General features: G+C 33.9%; 1 protein-coding gene and 1 long non-coding RNA gene across 14 annotated transcripts; one reads left to right on the top strand and one right to left on the bottom strand.

The window, feature by feature from the left end:
* The first annotated feature begins 909 nt into the window (after positions 1-909).
* LOC107847621 lies at positions 910-14,010 on the top strand. Of its 13 annotated transcripts, none has more exons than XM_047399435.1 (10): positions 910-1,063; positions 2,350-2,434; positions 3,849-4,047; positions 4,862-6,216; positions 8,661-8,741; positions 11,147-11,276; positions 11,413-11,638; positions 11,726-11,844; positions 12,554-12,606; positions 13,861-14,010. In XM_047399435.1, exons 4-9 carry the CDS (start codon positions 6,152-6,154, stop codon positions 12,593-12,595), a joined length of 663 nt encoding a protein of 220 aa, XP_047255391.1. In that variant the 5' UTR covers positions 910-1,063; positions 2,350-2,434; positions 3,849-4,047; positions 4,862-6,151; the 3' UTR covers positions 12,596-12,606; positions 13,861-14,010. The 13 variants fall into 13 exon arrangements, 8 of the variants coding, with proteins under 8 accessions (XP_047255391.1, XP_047255396.1, XP_016547476.1 ...); XM_047399440.1 differs by lacking the exons at positions 4,862-6,216; positions 13,861-14,010 and adding exons at positions 10,134-10,236; positions 10,359-10,571 and having other exon boundaries at positions 911-1,063; positions 12,554-13,135; XM_016691990.2 differs by lacking the exons at positions 3,849-4,047; positions 4,862-6,216; positions 13,861-14,010 and adding exons at positions 10,134-10,236; positions 10,359-10,571 and having other exon boundaries at positions 911-1,063; positions 2,366-2,434; positions 12,554-13,135.
* On the bottom strand, positions 7,953-9,710 carry LOC124888621. The gene is made up of 3 exons (XR_007047111.1): positions 9,542-9,710; positions 8,177-9,213; positions 7,953-8,094 (listed from the first exon to the last, which is right to left on the bottom strand). It is a non-coding gene; the product is annotated as an uncharacterized LOC124888621 (long non-coding RNA).
* Positions 14,011-15,285: the final 1,275 nt, after the last annotated feature.

Raw genomic sequence — 15,285 nt, 5'->3', positions numbered from 1 at the left:
TTTTTTTTTTGCGAATTTTTGTGGCAAGTAATTAAAAAATAATTTATAATTTTTTTAATAAAAGCGAAGGAAAGCATCGTAATTTATTAAAAAATAATTATTATTATTATTTTTTAAAAAGCGACGTATTCCGTCGATTTTTAAATTTATTTTTATTTTTTTATTTTTATTAAAAGAGACGGACAACGACGCTATAATTTTTATTTTTTAAAATATTAATTCTAAAAAAGCGATGTTGTCCATCACAATTTGTAATTATTTTTTATTTTTTTTATTTTTTTACAAAAAGTGACGGACAGCGTCGCTTTTGTTAAAATTAAATAAAAATTTTTTTTTTGAAAAGCGACGTAGTCCGCTGATTTATAAATTTATTTTTTATTTTTATTTTTATTAACTGAAAGCGACATACAACGTCGCTATTCTTTTTGTTTTTTTAAGTATTAATTCTAGAAAAGCGACGTTATTCATCATAATTTGTAACTATTTTTATTATTTTTTTTTTACAAAAAGCGATGGACAGTGTCGCTTTTTAAAAAAATAAATAAAAATTAATTTTTCTAAAATCGACGTAGTCTGTCAATTTATAAATTTAATATTTTTTTATATATTAAAAGCGACGCACAACGTTGCTATAATTTTTACTTTTTAATTCTAGAAAAGCGACGTTATCCGTCGCAATTTGTAAATTTTTTTTTACGAAAAGCGACTGACAACGTCGCTTTTGTTTAAACTAAATTAAAATTATTATTTTGATAAGCGACGTTCGCCGTCGATATTTAATATTTTTAATTTAATAATAAATAAATAAATTTTATATTTTTTAAAAAATAAATTAAATATATAAATTTTTAAAAAGAGACGGCCAACGTTGAAATTTGTCGTCGAGATTTAGTCAAACTTTTAATCAACCCATATTAGGGTAACATACTCCACTTTCCCCTTTTCTTTCTCTCTTCCTCTCTTCTCTCTCCCCCCATTTCTTCTTCTTTTCTCTCTCTCTCCCTCCGCGTATCTCTCTCTCTCTTCCTCTGCGTGTGTCTCTCTTCCGATCAGTCAAAAAGAGGTAAGGTTTCTGTGTTAATTTTTTCCTCTTTATGTATGGTTTCCTCCAAATCAGTTTTTTTTGGTTTTTCAAGTATTTTTTTAATTTTATCAAACACCTAAAAAAATTTAAAAAGAAATTAAAAACTGATTTGATCATATTTTAATATTATCCAAAGGCTCTTAGTGTTTTTTCACAAGGGAAGAAGCAAAATAATGGTAAACACTCAACCGTTTATCTAGAAATAGAATATTGGTATTGCATAACCATACATATATAGCAATATTCCTGATATTCTTTTAGCAGTTGGCATATTCATGATGTTGAAATTGTCTGTTTTAGTGGAAGTTTATGCAAGAAAAAGTAAGAGATGAGAAGTATAAATTGAGAAGTATAAATATCCCTATTCATTTTTATTCTATTTCCCTCCGCCAAAATTGGGAAACGTGTTAAATTGGAAGATTACACTCTTTTTCAGTTTTGAAAAAGGTCAAGAATCTTTTAACACAACTTGAGATCTTGAGTAATGAGATAAATATATTGCCTTAATTAGTTAAGAGGAAAGGAAAGAAATGGGTCTTAAAAGCTTTACCAATGTGGCAATCTATTCATTCATCCGTCCTTAATCATAACAACGCGCGATCTATATTCCTAACATTTCACCTAATTTTTTACTGTAATTGCAAGAATGAGCTTTATTGTTGTTTTCTATATTTGGGTTTTAATGGGTATTTACAAGCTAGAAGGTTCCTTTGTTCTTTTACCTCTTCTAGACACTTCCTTTTTTCTCCATTTATTTAAAATAACTAAAAAATAATGCAAGTGAAAGGAATCATATTCTCATCAAAGGTATTTGGTCGAATTTTGAGGATTATACTGACTGCACTAGTTGTGTGGCTGCTGGCTTTAGAGTTCTGCAACATTTGATAGCAATTGATAGTAACACATCTCATTCTACTAGTTGTTTTTACTTCACTATTTTGTATGCTGCTGGTATTGTGAATTAGTGGTCCTGAAAGTACTGGTGCCATGTCATGTACTTTAAGTATTAATTTGAAAAACACTAGTTCATCAAGCGACATTTTGCGTTAATATTTGGATTGACTGCTATGGCAGTATTATGCGTGTCTTTAGTGTTGGGACTTCATAATCATTAGTTAATAATAGGAAAATAGTCTGCATAATATTTCCGCTTATGAATCATGTTAATGATTTTTGCTTATTTCATTTAAAAAACCCTTTTTTAGTTCAATCCCAAAGATTATTCTTCAAAGAATGACCTTATTTAATGTTGTGTTGACAAAAAGCCTGGTTGAAAAGCAGAGAAAACTTGATGATGTGATTGCGTTAGACGATCGCTTGTCACTTTCACTTCAATTAGGCCAAACAAAGGTAAGTTTATTTCTCTCTATTTTCTTACAATGAAGTCTTTATATGTAATGTAATGGTGGAATTATTTGTTGTAGAAGGCTTTTAAAGTCATAGATTTTATGATGATTATATGGTGTGAGAGGGACATGCGACACATCTACCTATTAGCTTTATTAAATTCATTGAATCATCTGACTTATATTACAATTGAGAATGTGAACTACCAATTAGAAAGTGGTTAAATATAGTCACTTGAGGTGTGAAGTTATGATTTAAAAATGATTAAGTGTAGTTACTTGAAATTGTGAACTTGACTTGAAAATGGTTAATTAAATGGGTATTTGAAATTGTGAATTTGTGACTTGAAAATGCTTAAGTGTAGCTACTTGAAATGTGATGTTAATAACTATAAAATGGTTAAGTGTAGCTACTTGAAATGTGAAGTTAATGACTTGAAAAATGCTTAAGTGTAGTTACATGAAATTGTGAACTTGTGACTTGAAAATATTTAAGTGTAGCTACTTGAAATGTGAAGTTAATGAATTGAAAATGCTTAAGGGTAGTTACTTGAAATTGTGACCTTAATTGTTGCAACTTGAAATATGAAGTTAACTTGAAAATGCTTAAGTGTAGTTACTTGAAATTGTGACCTTGTGACTTGAAAATGATTATGTGTAGCTATTTAGAATTGTGAACTTATGACTTGAAAATGCTTAAGTGTAGCTTCTTGAAATGTGAAGTTAACGACTTGAAAAAGCTTAAGTGTAGTTACTTGAAATTGTGACCTTGTGACTTGAAAATGGTTAAGTGTAGCTAATTGAAATATGAAGTTAACGACTTGAAAATACTTAAGTGTAGTTACTTGAAATTGTGACCTTGTGACTCGAAAAAGGTTAAGTGTAGCTATTTGAAATTGTGGACTTGTGACTTGAAAATGCTTAAGTGTTGCTACTTGAAATGTGGAGCTAATGACTTGAAAAAGCTTATAAGTGTAGCTACTTGGAAATGATTTAAGTGTATTCACTTGATATTTGAACTAATGACTTGATTTTTATATGTTTTAATGTAAAGTTGCATATTATTGAATATCTATATTTTTGTAGATGGATCATCATCTGTGGATGTATGATATGGATTATGAAAATGTTAGTGGTTTAAAACCCCAATATCTTGATGGCGTTAGAGGTTTTATCTATCATGCGATGTCACTAGATCTATTTCAAAAAAATGGAGTGGTTAGGTGCCTTTGTAGTTCATATAGATTCTTGAAGTTTTTTCAACCAGATATAATTATGACTCATCTCTATCGGAATGGATTTAAGCCAAGATACTTTGTATGGGTCAATCACGGAGAAAGAGATGGTTTGAATGGTATATTTTATAATTCTTTGCCTATGGATGAATATGACATGCTTGTACATGGTCGACATGCTAGGATTCAACATGCTAGAGTTCAACATGGGGTATAACACGATAGAGTACAACAAGAGGATAGGATTCCTGAAATGTTCAATGATGCTTTTGGTATTGGGGATGGAATTGGACCCCAACAGAATTTAGAGAAGATCCCAATGAAGAAGCAAGAGATTTCTATCAACAATTAGAAGAGGCTAGTCACCCACTATGTGAAGGGAGTAAGCATTCTGCTTTATCTGTTGCAGTTAGATTACTGAGTATCAAATCTGATTGGAATATTTTTCAAGCTGCTATGGACTTTATGGTTGGCCTTTTGGGTGAACTATTAAATCCAGAGTTGAACATACCTCAGAATTTTTATCAAGCAAAGAAATTGGTTTCTAAGTTGGGATTGTCATCTAATAGAATCCATTGTTATATAAATGGTTGTATGTTGTTCTATAAGAATGATGCTAATTTATAAAATTGTAACTTTTGTGGACATGTTCATTATAAGCGGACTCCCGGTGGAAAGATGGTTTCTATTAAGGCGATGCACTATTTACCTCTTATACCTAGTCTAAAGAGGTTGTATGTTTCGATGAGTTCTGCCCCACACATGAAATGGCACCATGAAAATAGAAGGTCATCAGGTGTGTTGTCTCATCCATCAGATGGTGAAACTTGGAAGAACTTCGATAGAACTTATCCCTATTTTGCTAGTGAACCAATAAATGTTAGATTGGGATTGTGTGCAGATGGTTTCACACCATTCTCCAATTCTGGCACTCCTTATTCTTGTTGGCCAGTATTTATTACTCCATATAATCTTCCACCTGAAATGTGCATGACAAGTCACTACATATTTCTAAGTTGTATTATTCCAGGTCCCCGCAATCCAAAATGTTTGATCGATGTATATCTCTAGCCATTGATAGTTGAATTACTACAATTATGGTATGAAGATGTAGTGACATATGATATATCAACTAAGCAAAAATTTGTTATGTATGCCAATTTAATGTTAACTATCAGCGATTTTCCTGTATATAGGATGTTGTCTGGTTGGATGACTGCTGGAAAGTTATCTTGCTCATATTGCATGGAAAATAGCAAAGTATTCACTTTAAAGTATGGCCGAAAAAATTCTTGATTTGATTGTCATCACCAGTTCTTACCAATAGACCACGAGTTTAGAAGGATGAAAAATGCGTTCAGAAATAATAAGATTGAGAATGAACCGCCACCTCCATTATTGTCAGGACATCAGATTTGGGAGAGAGTTTTAATTTGCCTAAAGTTACAGATGGTCCACCTTCTAGACTTCTTGGATACGGTGTTGAACATAATTGGACCAAACAAAGCATATTTTGGGAGTTACCCTATTGGGGGGGACAATAAACTAAGACATAATCTTGATCCAATGCACATTGAAAAAAATTATTTTGATAATTTATTCAATACAGCCATGAATGTTAAGGGCAAGAGAAAGGATAATTCAAGAGCTAGAATGGATATAAAAGAGTATTGCAAGAGAAGGGAATTGTGGTTGAAGGAAAAAGAAAATGGTAAATTGTTTAAGCCCAAGGCCAGTTTTTCATTTACATTAGATGAGAAACGGAAAATATGTGAGTGGGTTAAGAATTTGAGGATGCCCGAGGGCTATGCTTCGAATTTAGAAAAATGAGCGGATATAGAAGAAGGGAAGCTGGTTGGTATGAAAAGCCATAATTGTCATGTTTTTATGGAAACCTTGATTCCTATCGCATTTAGTCACCTTCCTGAGAGGATATGGAAACCAATCACAGAGATAAGTTTGGTCTTCAAAGATTTGTGTTTGGGAAAGTTGTTGGAGAGTAGCTTGGACAGAATGGAGCAGAATATTCCTGCCATCACTATTAAGTTGGAGAAGATCTTTCCATGTGGATTTTTTGATGTGATGGAGCATCTTCCAATTCACCTCGTAAAAGAGGCACGTCTTGGAGGCCCAGTTCAAACGAGGCGGATGTATCCGGGAGAGAGGTATATTTTTTTAAATTAACGTCATCATTTTCTTAAAAGAATTACTTTTATCTACCTAAGATAAAATTATGCAGGAAAATTGGTGAGTGCAAACAAACTATTAAGCAAAGGGGAAAGATTGAAGGATCGATTTGTGAAGCTTATCTTGCAAAAGAAACTGCTTATTTTTGTTCTTACTACTTAAGAGATGAAGTGCCATGCAAGAGAAATAGGTCCAATCGTAATGATGAAGGTCATGGTGATCCTATGTTTCCACCTATATTGATTTTTAACAATCCAGGTAGAGGATTTAAAAGTTATTGTACGCGAGCTCTCACTTGAATGGAAAGAAAATCTATTGCGACACATGTTTTGCTCAATTGTCCAGAGATTCAACCATATCTTGAGTAAGTGTTAGTGATGTTATCGAATTATATTAATTTGTTTAGGACACTTCACTAATAAAAAATATTACTGATGTATACTTGACAGTTTATTCATTGGGAAATGGGGTAATGATGCCATATATACAAGTTTTTTCGATTGGCTGAAAGAATACATAAGTATGATAGATCATATGTGCATTTACTAAAATTATGTATAGGTTATTTAATAAAATTTGTATTTTGACTTAACGATATGTAGGTTTTGGATGAACATAGTACCGTCGAACATTTGCCATTGGTGAGAGATATTACATTTGGTCCTGCAACTCAAATTAAGACAATGGATAAATATTGTGTGAATGGTTTTAAGTTTCAAACCGAAGAAGTTTCTAAGTATAAGAAAACTAATAACAGTGGCACGTGTGTTGAAGGTGATGTTGACGGTAATGGCCAAATCATTGAATATTTTGGTGTCATACAAGAGATATTAGAAGTTAGACATCCAGGTTGGCCAAAAAAGAAGATAATTTTACTTCGGTGCAAGTGGTTTGATCCATCTTACTTCGGTGCAAGTGGTTTGATCCATCATATAGAGGTACCAGGGTGAATCAACAACATAATATAATTGAAGTTAAGCACACGAGGCAATATAATCGTTATGATCCCTTTATCATTGCACACAATGCCATGCAGGTATATTATGCTACATATCCATTGCGCAGAGATAAAGCGAATTGGTGGATGGTTATAAAGACTAAGCCTGTGGGAGAATTGAGCTTGAGAATGTGTCAGATGTGGCATACCAGAACGAAGTCGCAGTTGTTGATCAAATAGTGGATGATGAGTTGGAAAACAATCTAGAACATCCTCAACGCATATTAGAAGAAGTTTCTGATGATGAGATCATTGACATCGCAAATGCAGCGGAAGAAATAGATGAGGGAAATGAATCATTCTGGGAAGACGAATGGGACCATGAAAATGAAACAACGGATGAGGAAGAATGGGAGAATGACGGAAGTGAAACAAGCGATGAGGAAGATTGAGAGAATATAGATTAGCTAGTTATTTTTTTTATTACCACTAGTTAGTGTATTGTATTTTGTTGGTTAAGAGTTTTCTGAGATGACTTGTTAGTAATAGCTTAGGCTTGAGCTTTTTGAGATTTACTGGTGTTCTACTTTTTATCTTTTATTTTATAGTTATCCTTTTAGCCTAAACTCCGTTTACTAGCGTACATGTTGCTTTCTATGTTTGTTGCTTGAATTGGATATTCTGACTGAGGAAGTTCCACTTACTGGTGTACATGTTGCTTTCTCTGTTTCTCTGTTTATTGCTTTCTTTGCTTTCATGCGTCTGTTAGTTACAACTTTGATTAATGTTCTCTATAGTTTTTACTACCAGATTGTTGTTGTATACTAGCTGTCAGCTATAGAGTTATATATTGCAGGTAAATAACAGCTAAAAATGGGTATACAGGTGATAATCATTCTTTAAATAGGAGCACATTATTTTACACAATGTGGGAGAGAAATAAAACCCCTTCCAGTTTATTCTCTGAAAGAGTACTGCACCAAATTCTTCACTCCTTTAAGCCAAAATCTTTACAAATTAGTCAAGAAAATTAATCATCCTTCACAGAAATAGTTATGAAAAACGAGCAATTAAGAGGCTCTAGCTTGAAGAAAACAACCTGGGAGGACAGGTTCCATTTGGACAAAAGTACATTTTTGTTCAGGTTTTCGATCATATAATAATAGGCTATGTCCCTTCTTTGCCCTGTTCATTTACCTGCATGAGGACTAATATATCCATTGGATCATTATCTTCACATAGCGTTCGAGGAATGAATCCATAGGTCTGAGGGTAAACCACCGATGAATATAGCAATCGGTCAACCTGCAAGTCATATATAAGCATAAATGTATTAGATATTATATAACATGAAGGAAGGACAACTGATCATATCTGTGATATATACCTTAATGAGACCAGTTTTCTTGTCAAGTTCGTTCTTAACTTTGCTTCCTTTTGTTATCTCGATCACCTGTGCAGATCGATGCAATGTACATACATATTTATGTGTTACCGGATCACATACAGTACGTACTAACTACTGAGCAGAGTGATTTAATTTAGCGTACTCACAACATTGAAAACATTGGGATCTGTTATGCTTATTAATAGTCTGCCAGATGATCTGAAACATCTTTTGTTTGCATGACCATGTACATCTTAAGTGTGTTTACTAGGTCTCCATCATATAGAGTGTGCTATTAAAGATTACAGTCTGTTTGAATGCCTGCATTCTGTGTCATTCTTTAAACTTCATTTATCTTGTATTTAAGCATGAAGGCTTGCTTCTGACTGCACACATGCTTTAGGATCCATCGTGTTGAGCCTTTTTCGGGTACTATATCATACAATAGATTTTCACTTTTTTCCTTTACTTATGTTTCTTGTAGGGACTGCTGTGCTTTGGATGCATCAAACGTGCTTGTCAGGCAAAAGAAAACTCCAGGGAGCAAGCAATTAACGATCTGCAGGTAATCTGTCATATCATGTTACAACTCTTGTCATTTGGAATCAAACCTTGAGCTGAACATTCTCTAGATTTGTTATTTTTTCCCCATTTTCTCTGGTCCTTCATTTTCTGCTGCTTCCCCTCATATTTTCTCCAAACTGTATCTACCATCCAATCTTCCAAATTTTTCAAAAAGAGAACAGGTGGATAGAGTAGTCATGAACCTTCTTGTCGTGTCCATATCTAGATTAAGCTTGCAACTGGATGTAAGTGGATTTGGTTCAGATGTCTAGATTAGGTGATTTTTCCTATCTGTCCTAACCTTGGTATACCTGGTATCTGTTGTTGGTGGGAAGTGGTAGGTATCCCGTGAATATAGTCGAGTATAACTGAATGAAAGCTGTATAACATACTGCAAAGCTGTATACTTAGTGTACCTCCCATATCAAGTATAACATACTGCAAAACTATTTCTTTTGCTGAATCAGAACAACCTGTTCAAAGAAATAAAACATGTTCTAAGCATTTGCTGGTTATATCCATAGAAAAACAGTGTGTGCTTGTGTGGTATGTCAAAAATCAGCGTATACTAGTGTGGGGGCATATCCATGCTTTCTGGAGAAATAGTGCTAAAAAGGTTAAACACAGACATTTGTGGACGTTGAGGTGAACACTGATAAAGAAATGAAGCGGATATTAAAATGTCAAAAGAACCTCTATGCAGACCCCAAGAATGTTACATTAATCTAGGATATAAGTTCAATTACAAGTTGTTGTACTTGTAATAGCTTTTGGAAAACATAAATAAAGATACTTGCTTACCTGGGTATGTGTATTTATATTGAACTTTCATCCAAGTGCTATAGAATCCTTTCAGAAAATTAGCCTTATAATAAGTATGCAGGGAAGAGATCTGCTACCAGTGAGCTCAAACATGTTATCGTCTTTCGTATTTTCTAGCAAGTTCCTTTAGAAGCAATCTCTGTCGAAAATCAAGATATTTGTCCAATCTAGTCCCTGCCCACTGCTGATAAAAGATTTATCAGTTGGGACCAGTGAACTTAATGGAAATTTTTCCCTTGGGAGCCCTCTTTAGAGAAACCAAAAACATATGGCGTGGCCTAATTCTCTGATCCGGCGACAAGCTTAGGTACATGGGATACTTAGTCAATGATTGCACTTCATTGCCAAGTTCATTAGCCAAGTACGTGTACTTAGGTTTCAGCTTCCCCTCAAGTGATAAAAAAAAGACCTGCATGTAAAGACATTGTGAATATATGTCCATGAAAATCTAACAAATTTGCATGCAAGCGCAGCTCTAATTCTCTGAAATGTAATCCTTTTTGCTGATAGTATTAATTTTTTTATGAAATTCTGAGAGTAATAATTTTAACTAAGAAGTCTGTTATGGTAGGAAATCTATCATGAATTAGCAGAATATCATGCAAAACAGCAGATACGATGTAATGATCCCATCTGTATGAAATGTTAGGCCAGAGCACCATTTCTTAACTTTGGTGAGTAAAATTTTCTTTTTGAACAATATTTTCTTCTCAAGTTTTTTCTCTCATAATTTATGTTTTATTATTGGTAGAATACAAATTGACTTTTATATGTTTTAATGTAAACTTGCATGCAGATGGTATCCGGTGGTAGCAGTGATCGGCCTCGTCCTAATAAGAATTCGAAGTCAATTGCTAAAAAGAAATCTAGGACGCCTATAAATCCTGATGATATTCCTGGTCAGCTTTCTTCACAGCCATAGATGCACACCTCTTCATTAGGGAGGTCTTATGTCCCATTTGGCACTGGTAATTCTGTAGATTATCATGGTCCTAGAAAGCAGCGACAGGTGTGCACTTATTCCGCTCCACATACTTTCAGGCCTCCTACAGATATAGACTTCGAGATTATCATCTGGTACTCCATCCCCTCGTGATTCATCCCCCCACCTCTCAGGATTGCGGCTAAGAGACAACTCTGACTCTGATGCACAGACATTTACTCCCCTAGTTAACGAACCTTGGGTAATTCCGGGAGTAGCATCCGCATCTGGATCTGCATCTCCACCTCCACCTATAGAAGATGATACTAATGCACATTTGATTGGTCTCATTCTCGGAGATAAGGACAGGATTGGTAGAGTCTTCATCGAGCTTGATGGATCTACATAAGTTTATTTTTTAATTCATAAATTTATTTTTTATTAATAAAATATTCATGCTTACATATTTATTTTGTTACTTCAGTACTGTCGCGTAACATGAGGTACAGCTTTGCAGTAAGTGTTGTCTGTCTAGGGATTCTTTTGGTGTACTAGATCATTTTTCTAGATAGTTAAATCAGAGGATGATTTTTCATTAGACAACAACAACAGCAACAACATCAGTGCTAAGTGCTTTACATATTTAGTTTGTTCTTTTACAGGTGGCATCCCGCATCAAAAGAAGTTAATAAGACAGTAAGAGAGAGCGTTAGGAGGATTTTTTCACAACTTTGGCACAGTTGGTCGGAGATTCCAGAAGACCATAGACAAGTCATGTTTGAAGAGTTCAAGGTATACTAGATTTAATCATTATTTGCTTAACTTTAATAGTAATATATATTTGTATATGCGCGTATATATATATATATATGTGTGTGTGTGTACTTGGTTGAAAAAGTACAATAGAGTTATGTCCACTATTTTTTAGAGGAATGCTGGTGCAAAGCTACGCAATTGGCTTGAACGTGTTAGACGTACAGGCAATGTTGCACAATGGCTTCTCAAAATCGTATATGATGATTTGTGTATTTATTGGGAATCTCCTGAATATAAGGCAATCTCTAAGCAAAATAAGAAAGCTAGAGCCAGTTTAAAAGATGGCTCATTGCACATCGGAGGTGCAAAAAGTGTCAGGGTCATAGTTCGAGAAATGGTATGTAGTAACCTTAGCTTTTAATTTATGTGTTTATATAAAGTTCATTAAATATTACTTGATTATGCTTATTTTCCTTTTTGTTTGTAGGAGGACTTGGGTCGCGAACCGACTCGACTTGAGGTCTTCAAACGAACACATCTGCTGAAAAAAATGAATGAGTCGAACCCGAATGTGTGGGTTGAGCCCAGGGCTGAAAATGTCAATGTAAGACTTATATTTATAATTTAATCTGTTATACCTTTATATTTAATTAGCTATATCATTCTCCTATTGGCTACCTTTTGTTATCAACTAACAAGTAACCCGTATCGTTCTTAAGGTTCCAAGGATTTATTTTTTGGTTTGGGTGTTTATTCAGTGGTGATTCAATATGCGCTTTTATTCCTTTTTTCATTGAGATGGAACATCTATTTTTTTTTTTTGTTTTATTTTCTGATAATGGCGTGATGGTGTTTCATCATACAATGTGGAGTGGCCCTCAGTATTTTCACTCAACTTTTTCTCACCTATAATTTCTAGTAGTCGGATAGATGTACAACGTAATTATAACTCTGAATCTCGTGGTAGTCTACCTGAAATTTATAATTAACTACAACCTAAATGCCATGTTAGATACTTATTAAAGAATCATTATCAGAAAGCGTTGTAGTAATTTCTTAGTGCTTTTCGTTCATAAATAATATATGTTTGATACTATTCTGCCAAAGATTCCTACTAGCTGATTTGCAGGGAGCTTATGTGCATTGTATTTATGCTGCTATCCAATTCCACAATTATCTTTTAGATTTGTGTTTTGCTTGTTTTGACTCTTAATGTTACTGGAAATTAAGGACATGAAACACAACATTCTTTCCTATCCTTATCTTTTTTAAAATTCAGTAAAATTTACTAATGTGTCTTTTTTAATATGCAGAATGAATTTATACGCTACTTGTCTGAATTTGGATCAACCTAGCCTACACAAGAGGTGTCAGATAAAATTTGGACCGAAAAGGTGGCGGGAGAAAAAAAAGGGGGAAAACCTATGGATTTGGTTCTCGAAATGAGTTACGACGTCTTCGTGCTGGATGGGCTGGTATTGGATCCTCGCACTAGGCTGAGGCGATTGACGGTGTTCAGCTTGCTGCTATGTCGCAGCAAATTACAAATCTTTCACGTGCCTTCGCACAGTCTGTTGCTCAAAATGAAGTCATGAGCAAGACTGTCGAGGAATTCAAGAAAAAAATGGTTAGCATGAATCGCCGTCGTCACCGTTCTCCATCTCCCGATTCAAGTAGTAAAGAAGAAATAGAAAGTGATGAATTTATTGACACTACTCCTTAGTGTTAGTTGGAGTTGCTTCTAGACTTTTTTTAGACATTAATTTTTGAACTTAACTTTTAACTTTTGAATTAAGAAGCTTAAAGACTTAAGTGTTTTGAATGTTTTTTGAATTACCTGTTAAGTGTTTTTGAATATTGGATAGTGTTTTTGAATATTGGATAAGTGTTTTAGATGTTGTTGAAGCATTGATGATTTGAATTACTTAAATGTTTTGATGATGTAGTCCTTTGTATGATTAGTAATGTTTGTTGCATGATGTATATATTAAATTGTATTTATTTGGCAGGTGGATGTAGAAAATGCAAATATCTGCATTGCAAAAAAAATGCAGAAAAGCGACGGACAAGGTCTCTTTTATCCGTCGCTTTTTAAAATATATTTCCAGAAATGCGACGCTTTGCGTCGTTTTTTAAAATGGCAATTTTTTTCCTTACAGATAAACGACGATGGTCGTCGCTTTTTATTCATTATGAAGAAAAAAAAGCGACGACCAACGTCGCTTTTTTTAATAATTAATATTTTATTTTGGTTAAATTACGACGGACAGTGTCAATTTTTCTGAAAATAAAAGTTTTTTTTAATATATTGACGATGTCCGTCGTTTTTTGTTCATCGCATGAAGAACAAAAAATGAAGCACAGCGTCGCTTTTTCAAAAAATAACAAAAAAAAAAAAATTTCCCTAAAAGCGATGCTGGTCGTCGTAATAAAAGCGATGTTGGCCGTCGCTTTCAAAAACCAACACCCCTTTTTGAGACGGAAAAAAAGCGATGGCTTTCCGTCACTTTTGCCCAAAAAAGCGATGTTGGCCGTCGCTTTTTGCCATCTTTTTTTGACATTTTTTCAGTAGTGTCTGTTTCTTCATAATTTTTTACCTGTGAAAAAAAATGGGATGACGAAGAACTCGAAGTTGTTGTCGTGGGAGAAGTCTTCACGTCGTTGATAGTTGAAAGTTGAAAGGGAACTCACCCGACTATTTTTCGCCGGAGGTTGAAGTCGCCGGGGATTGAAGGGAGAATTTTACAAAACTGTTGGTTGGGAGAGAGTTGAGAGAAGCTGTCGAGAGAGAGAGGAGAGAGACTGGTTGATTTGAATTAAAAAGGGGTGTGAGTTGATTTGTATTTTTGAAAAGATTAGAAAGTTTAGGGGTATGGGTTGATTTGTATTTTTGAAAAGATTAGAAAGTTTTGAAAATATTAATCAAGTCCGTAATTAACTTAATCAAGTTTTCTAATGATGTTTGACTCTTTAAGTTGGTCAATATCACCAATCCTTCATACAAGACTTAAAAGACATCTTTCCTTTAATTTTCTCGACTAACTGTGGGGTGTTGTCTGGGATTGCTCTGAGATTTTTTTCCGGAGGCTATGGATGAGTTCCTTGAAACATAAAGGGAAACTCGATATGCAACGAACCTAGCCTTATTTCAAAATTACAACACTCCGGTTATTTGTCTGATAACCATTGTCTTCCAGCAAGATCAGTGTCCAAGTTCTCTCCTGCAGAAAGGAGGAACATTAATTGTTGAAGTGTGTGACCATCTCATCTAAAAGCTTAAGTTGTTAGAGAGAGAATACTTTTATTATTTAATTATATTTCCAACATGTCCCCTCGCGGTGGACCTGATTCTCTTTTATGGGCCAAGCACGTGAAACACTATTATTATTTGATTATATTCTCAACATTAATAAATGAAAAATGGTAACAAAGAGAGGAAAATTGTAGCAGATAGGTATCAAATAAACCACTAATAAATTATATACCCAAGAATCCATACAGTATAGCGCCACAAAAACCAACGCCACAAAAACCAATCACGTTAGAAACAAACAAATAGTAGTTTTTTATTCCAAATCATGGTTGAGGCATTTGTACACGTAAAAGCACACTGCAATTCGTAATATAAGAAAATAATTGGTTTGTTGTTACGGAATTTCATAGATTGCTATATACTCCCTCCATTTTGGAATAAGCGAATTGCTGGGATATTTATTGGTATTTCAAAATAAGTGAATCATTGAATTTTTTTTCAAATTTACCATTTGACAACCAAATAACTTTTAAAAAGGTATTACAATATCAACTTTTTCTTTTTTAGGGATAAAAATAGAAAATTGTGTTAAATTTATGTTTTTAATACTTTTTCCTTAATCTGTGTGTCAAAAACCAACAATTCATTTATTATGAAACGGAGAGAGTATATCAGAAGAATCAAATAATTATATATGATAGTCTTACCGGGCATTCTACTATATAAGAAAGATGCATTCATGAATAATTTAACTGACCTTTCAATTCCACTGTGTGACCTTGGATTCATTTT

This window comes from Capsicum annuum, chromosome 11 (genome assembly GCF_002878395.1).
Source record: "Capsicum annuum cultivar UCD-10X-F1 chromosome 11, UCD10Xv1.1, whole genome shotgun sequence".
Taxonomy (NCBI): Eukaryota; Viridiplantae; Streptophyta; class Magnoliopsida; order Solanales; family Solanaceae; genus Capsicum; species Capsicum annuum.
Note: the sequence above shows the minus strand (reverse complement) of the source record. Positions and strands in the feature narration are given on the sequence as shown.

Excerpts from the sequence above, each read along its gene's own strand:
- LOC107847621 (XM_047399435.1), top strand. The coding sequence starts at position 6,152 with ATGGAAAGAAAATCTATTGCGACACATGTTTTGCTCAATTGTCCAGAG. Across the intron at positions 8,742-11,146 it reads AAGCAATTAACGATCTGCAG|GTGGCATCCCGCATCAAAAG; the intron begins GTAATCTGTCAT and ends GTTCTTTTACAG. Across the intron at positions 11,277-11,412 it reads TCATGTTTGAAGAGTTCAAG|AGGAATGCTGGTGCAAAGCT; the intron begins GTATACTAGATT and ends ACTATTTTTTAG.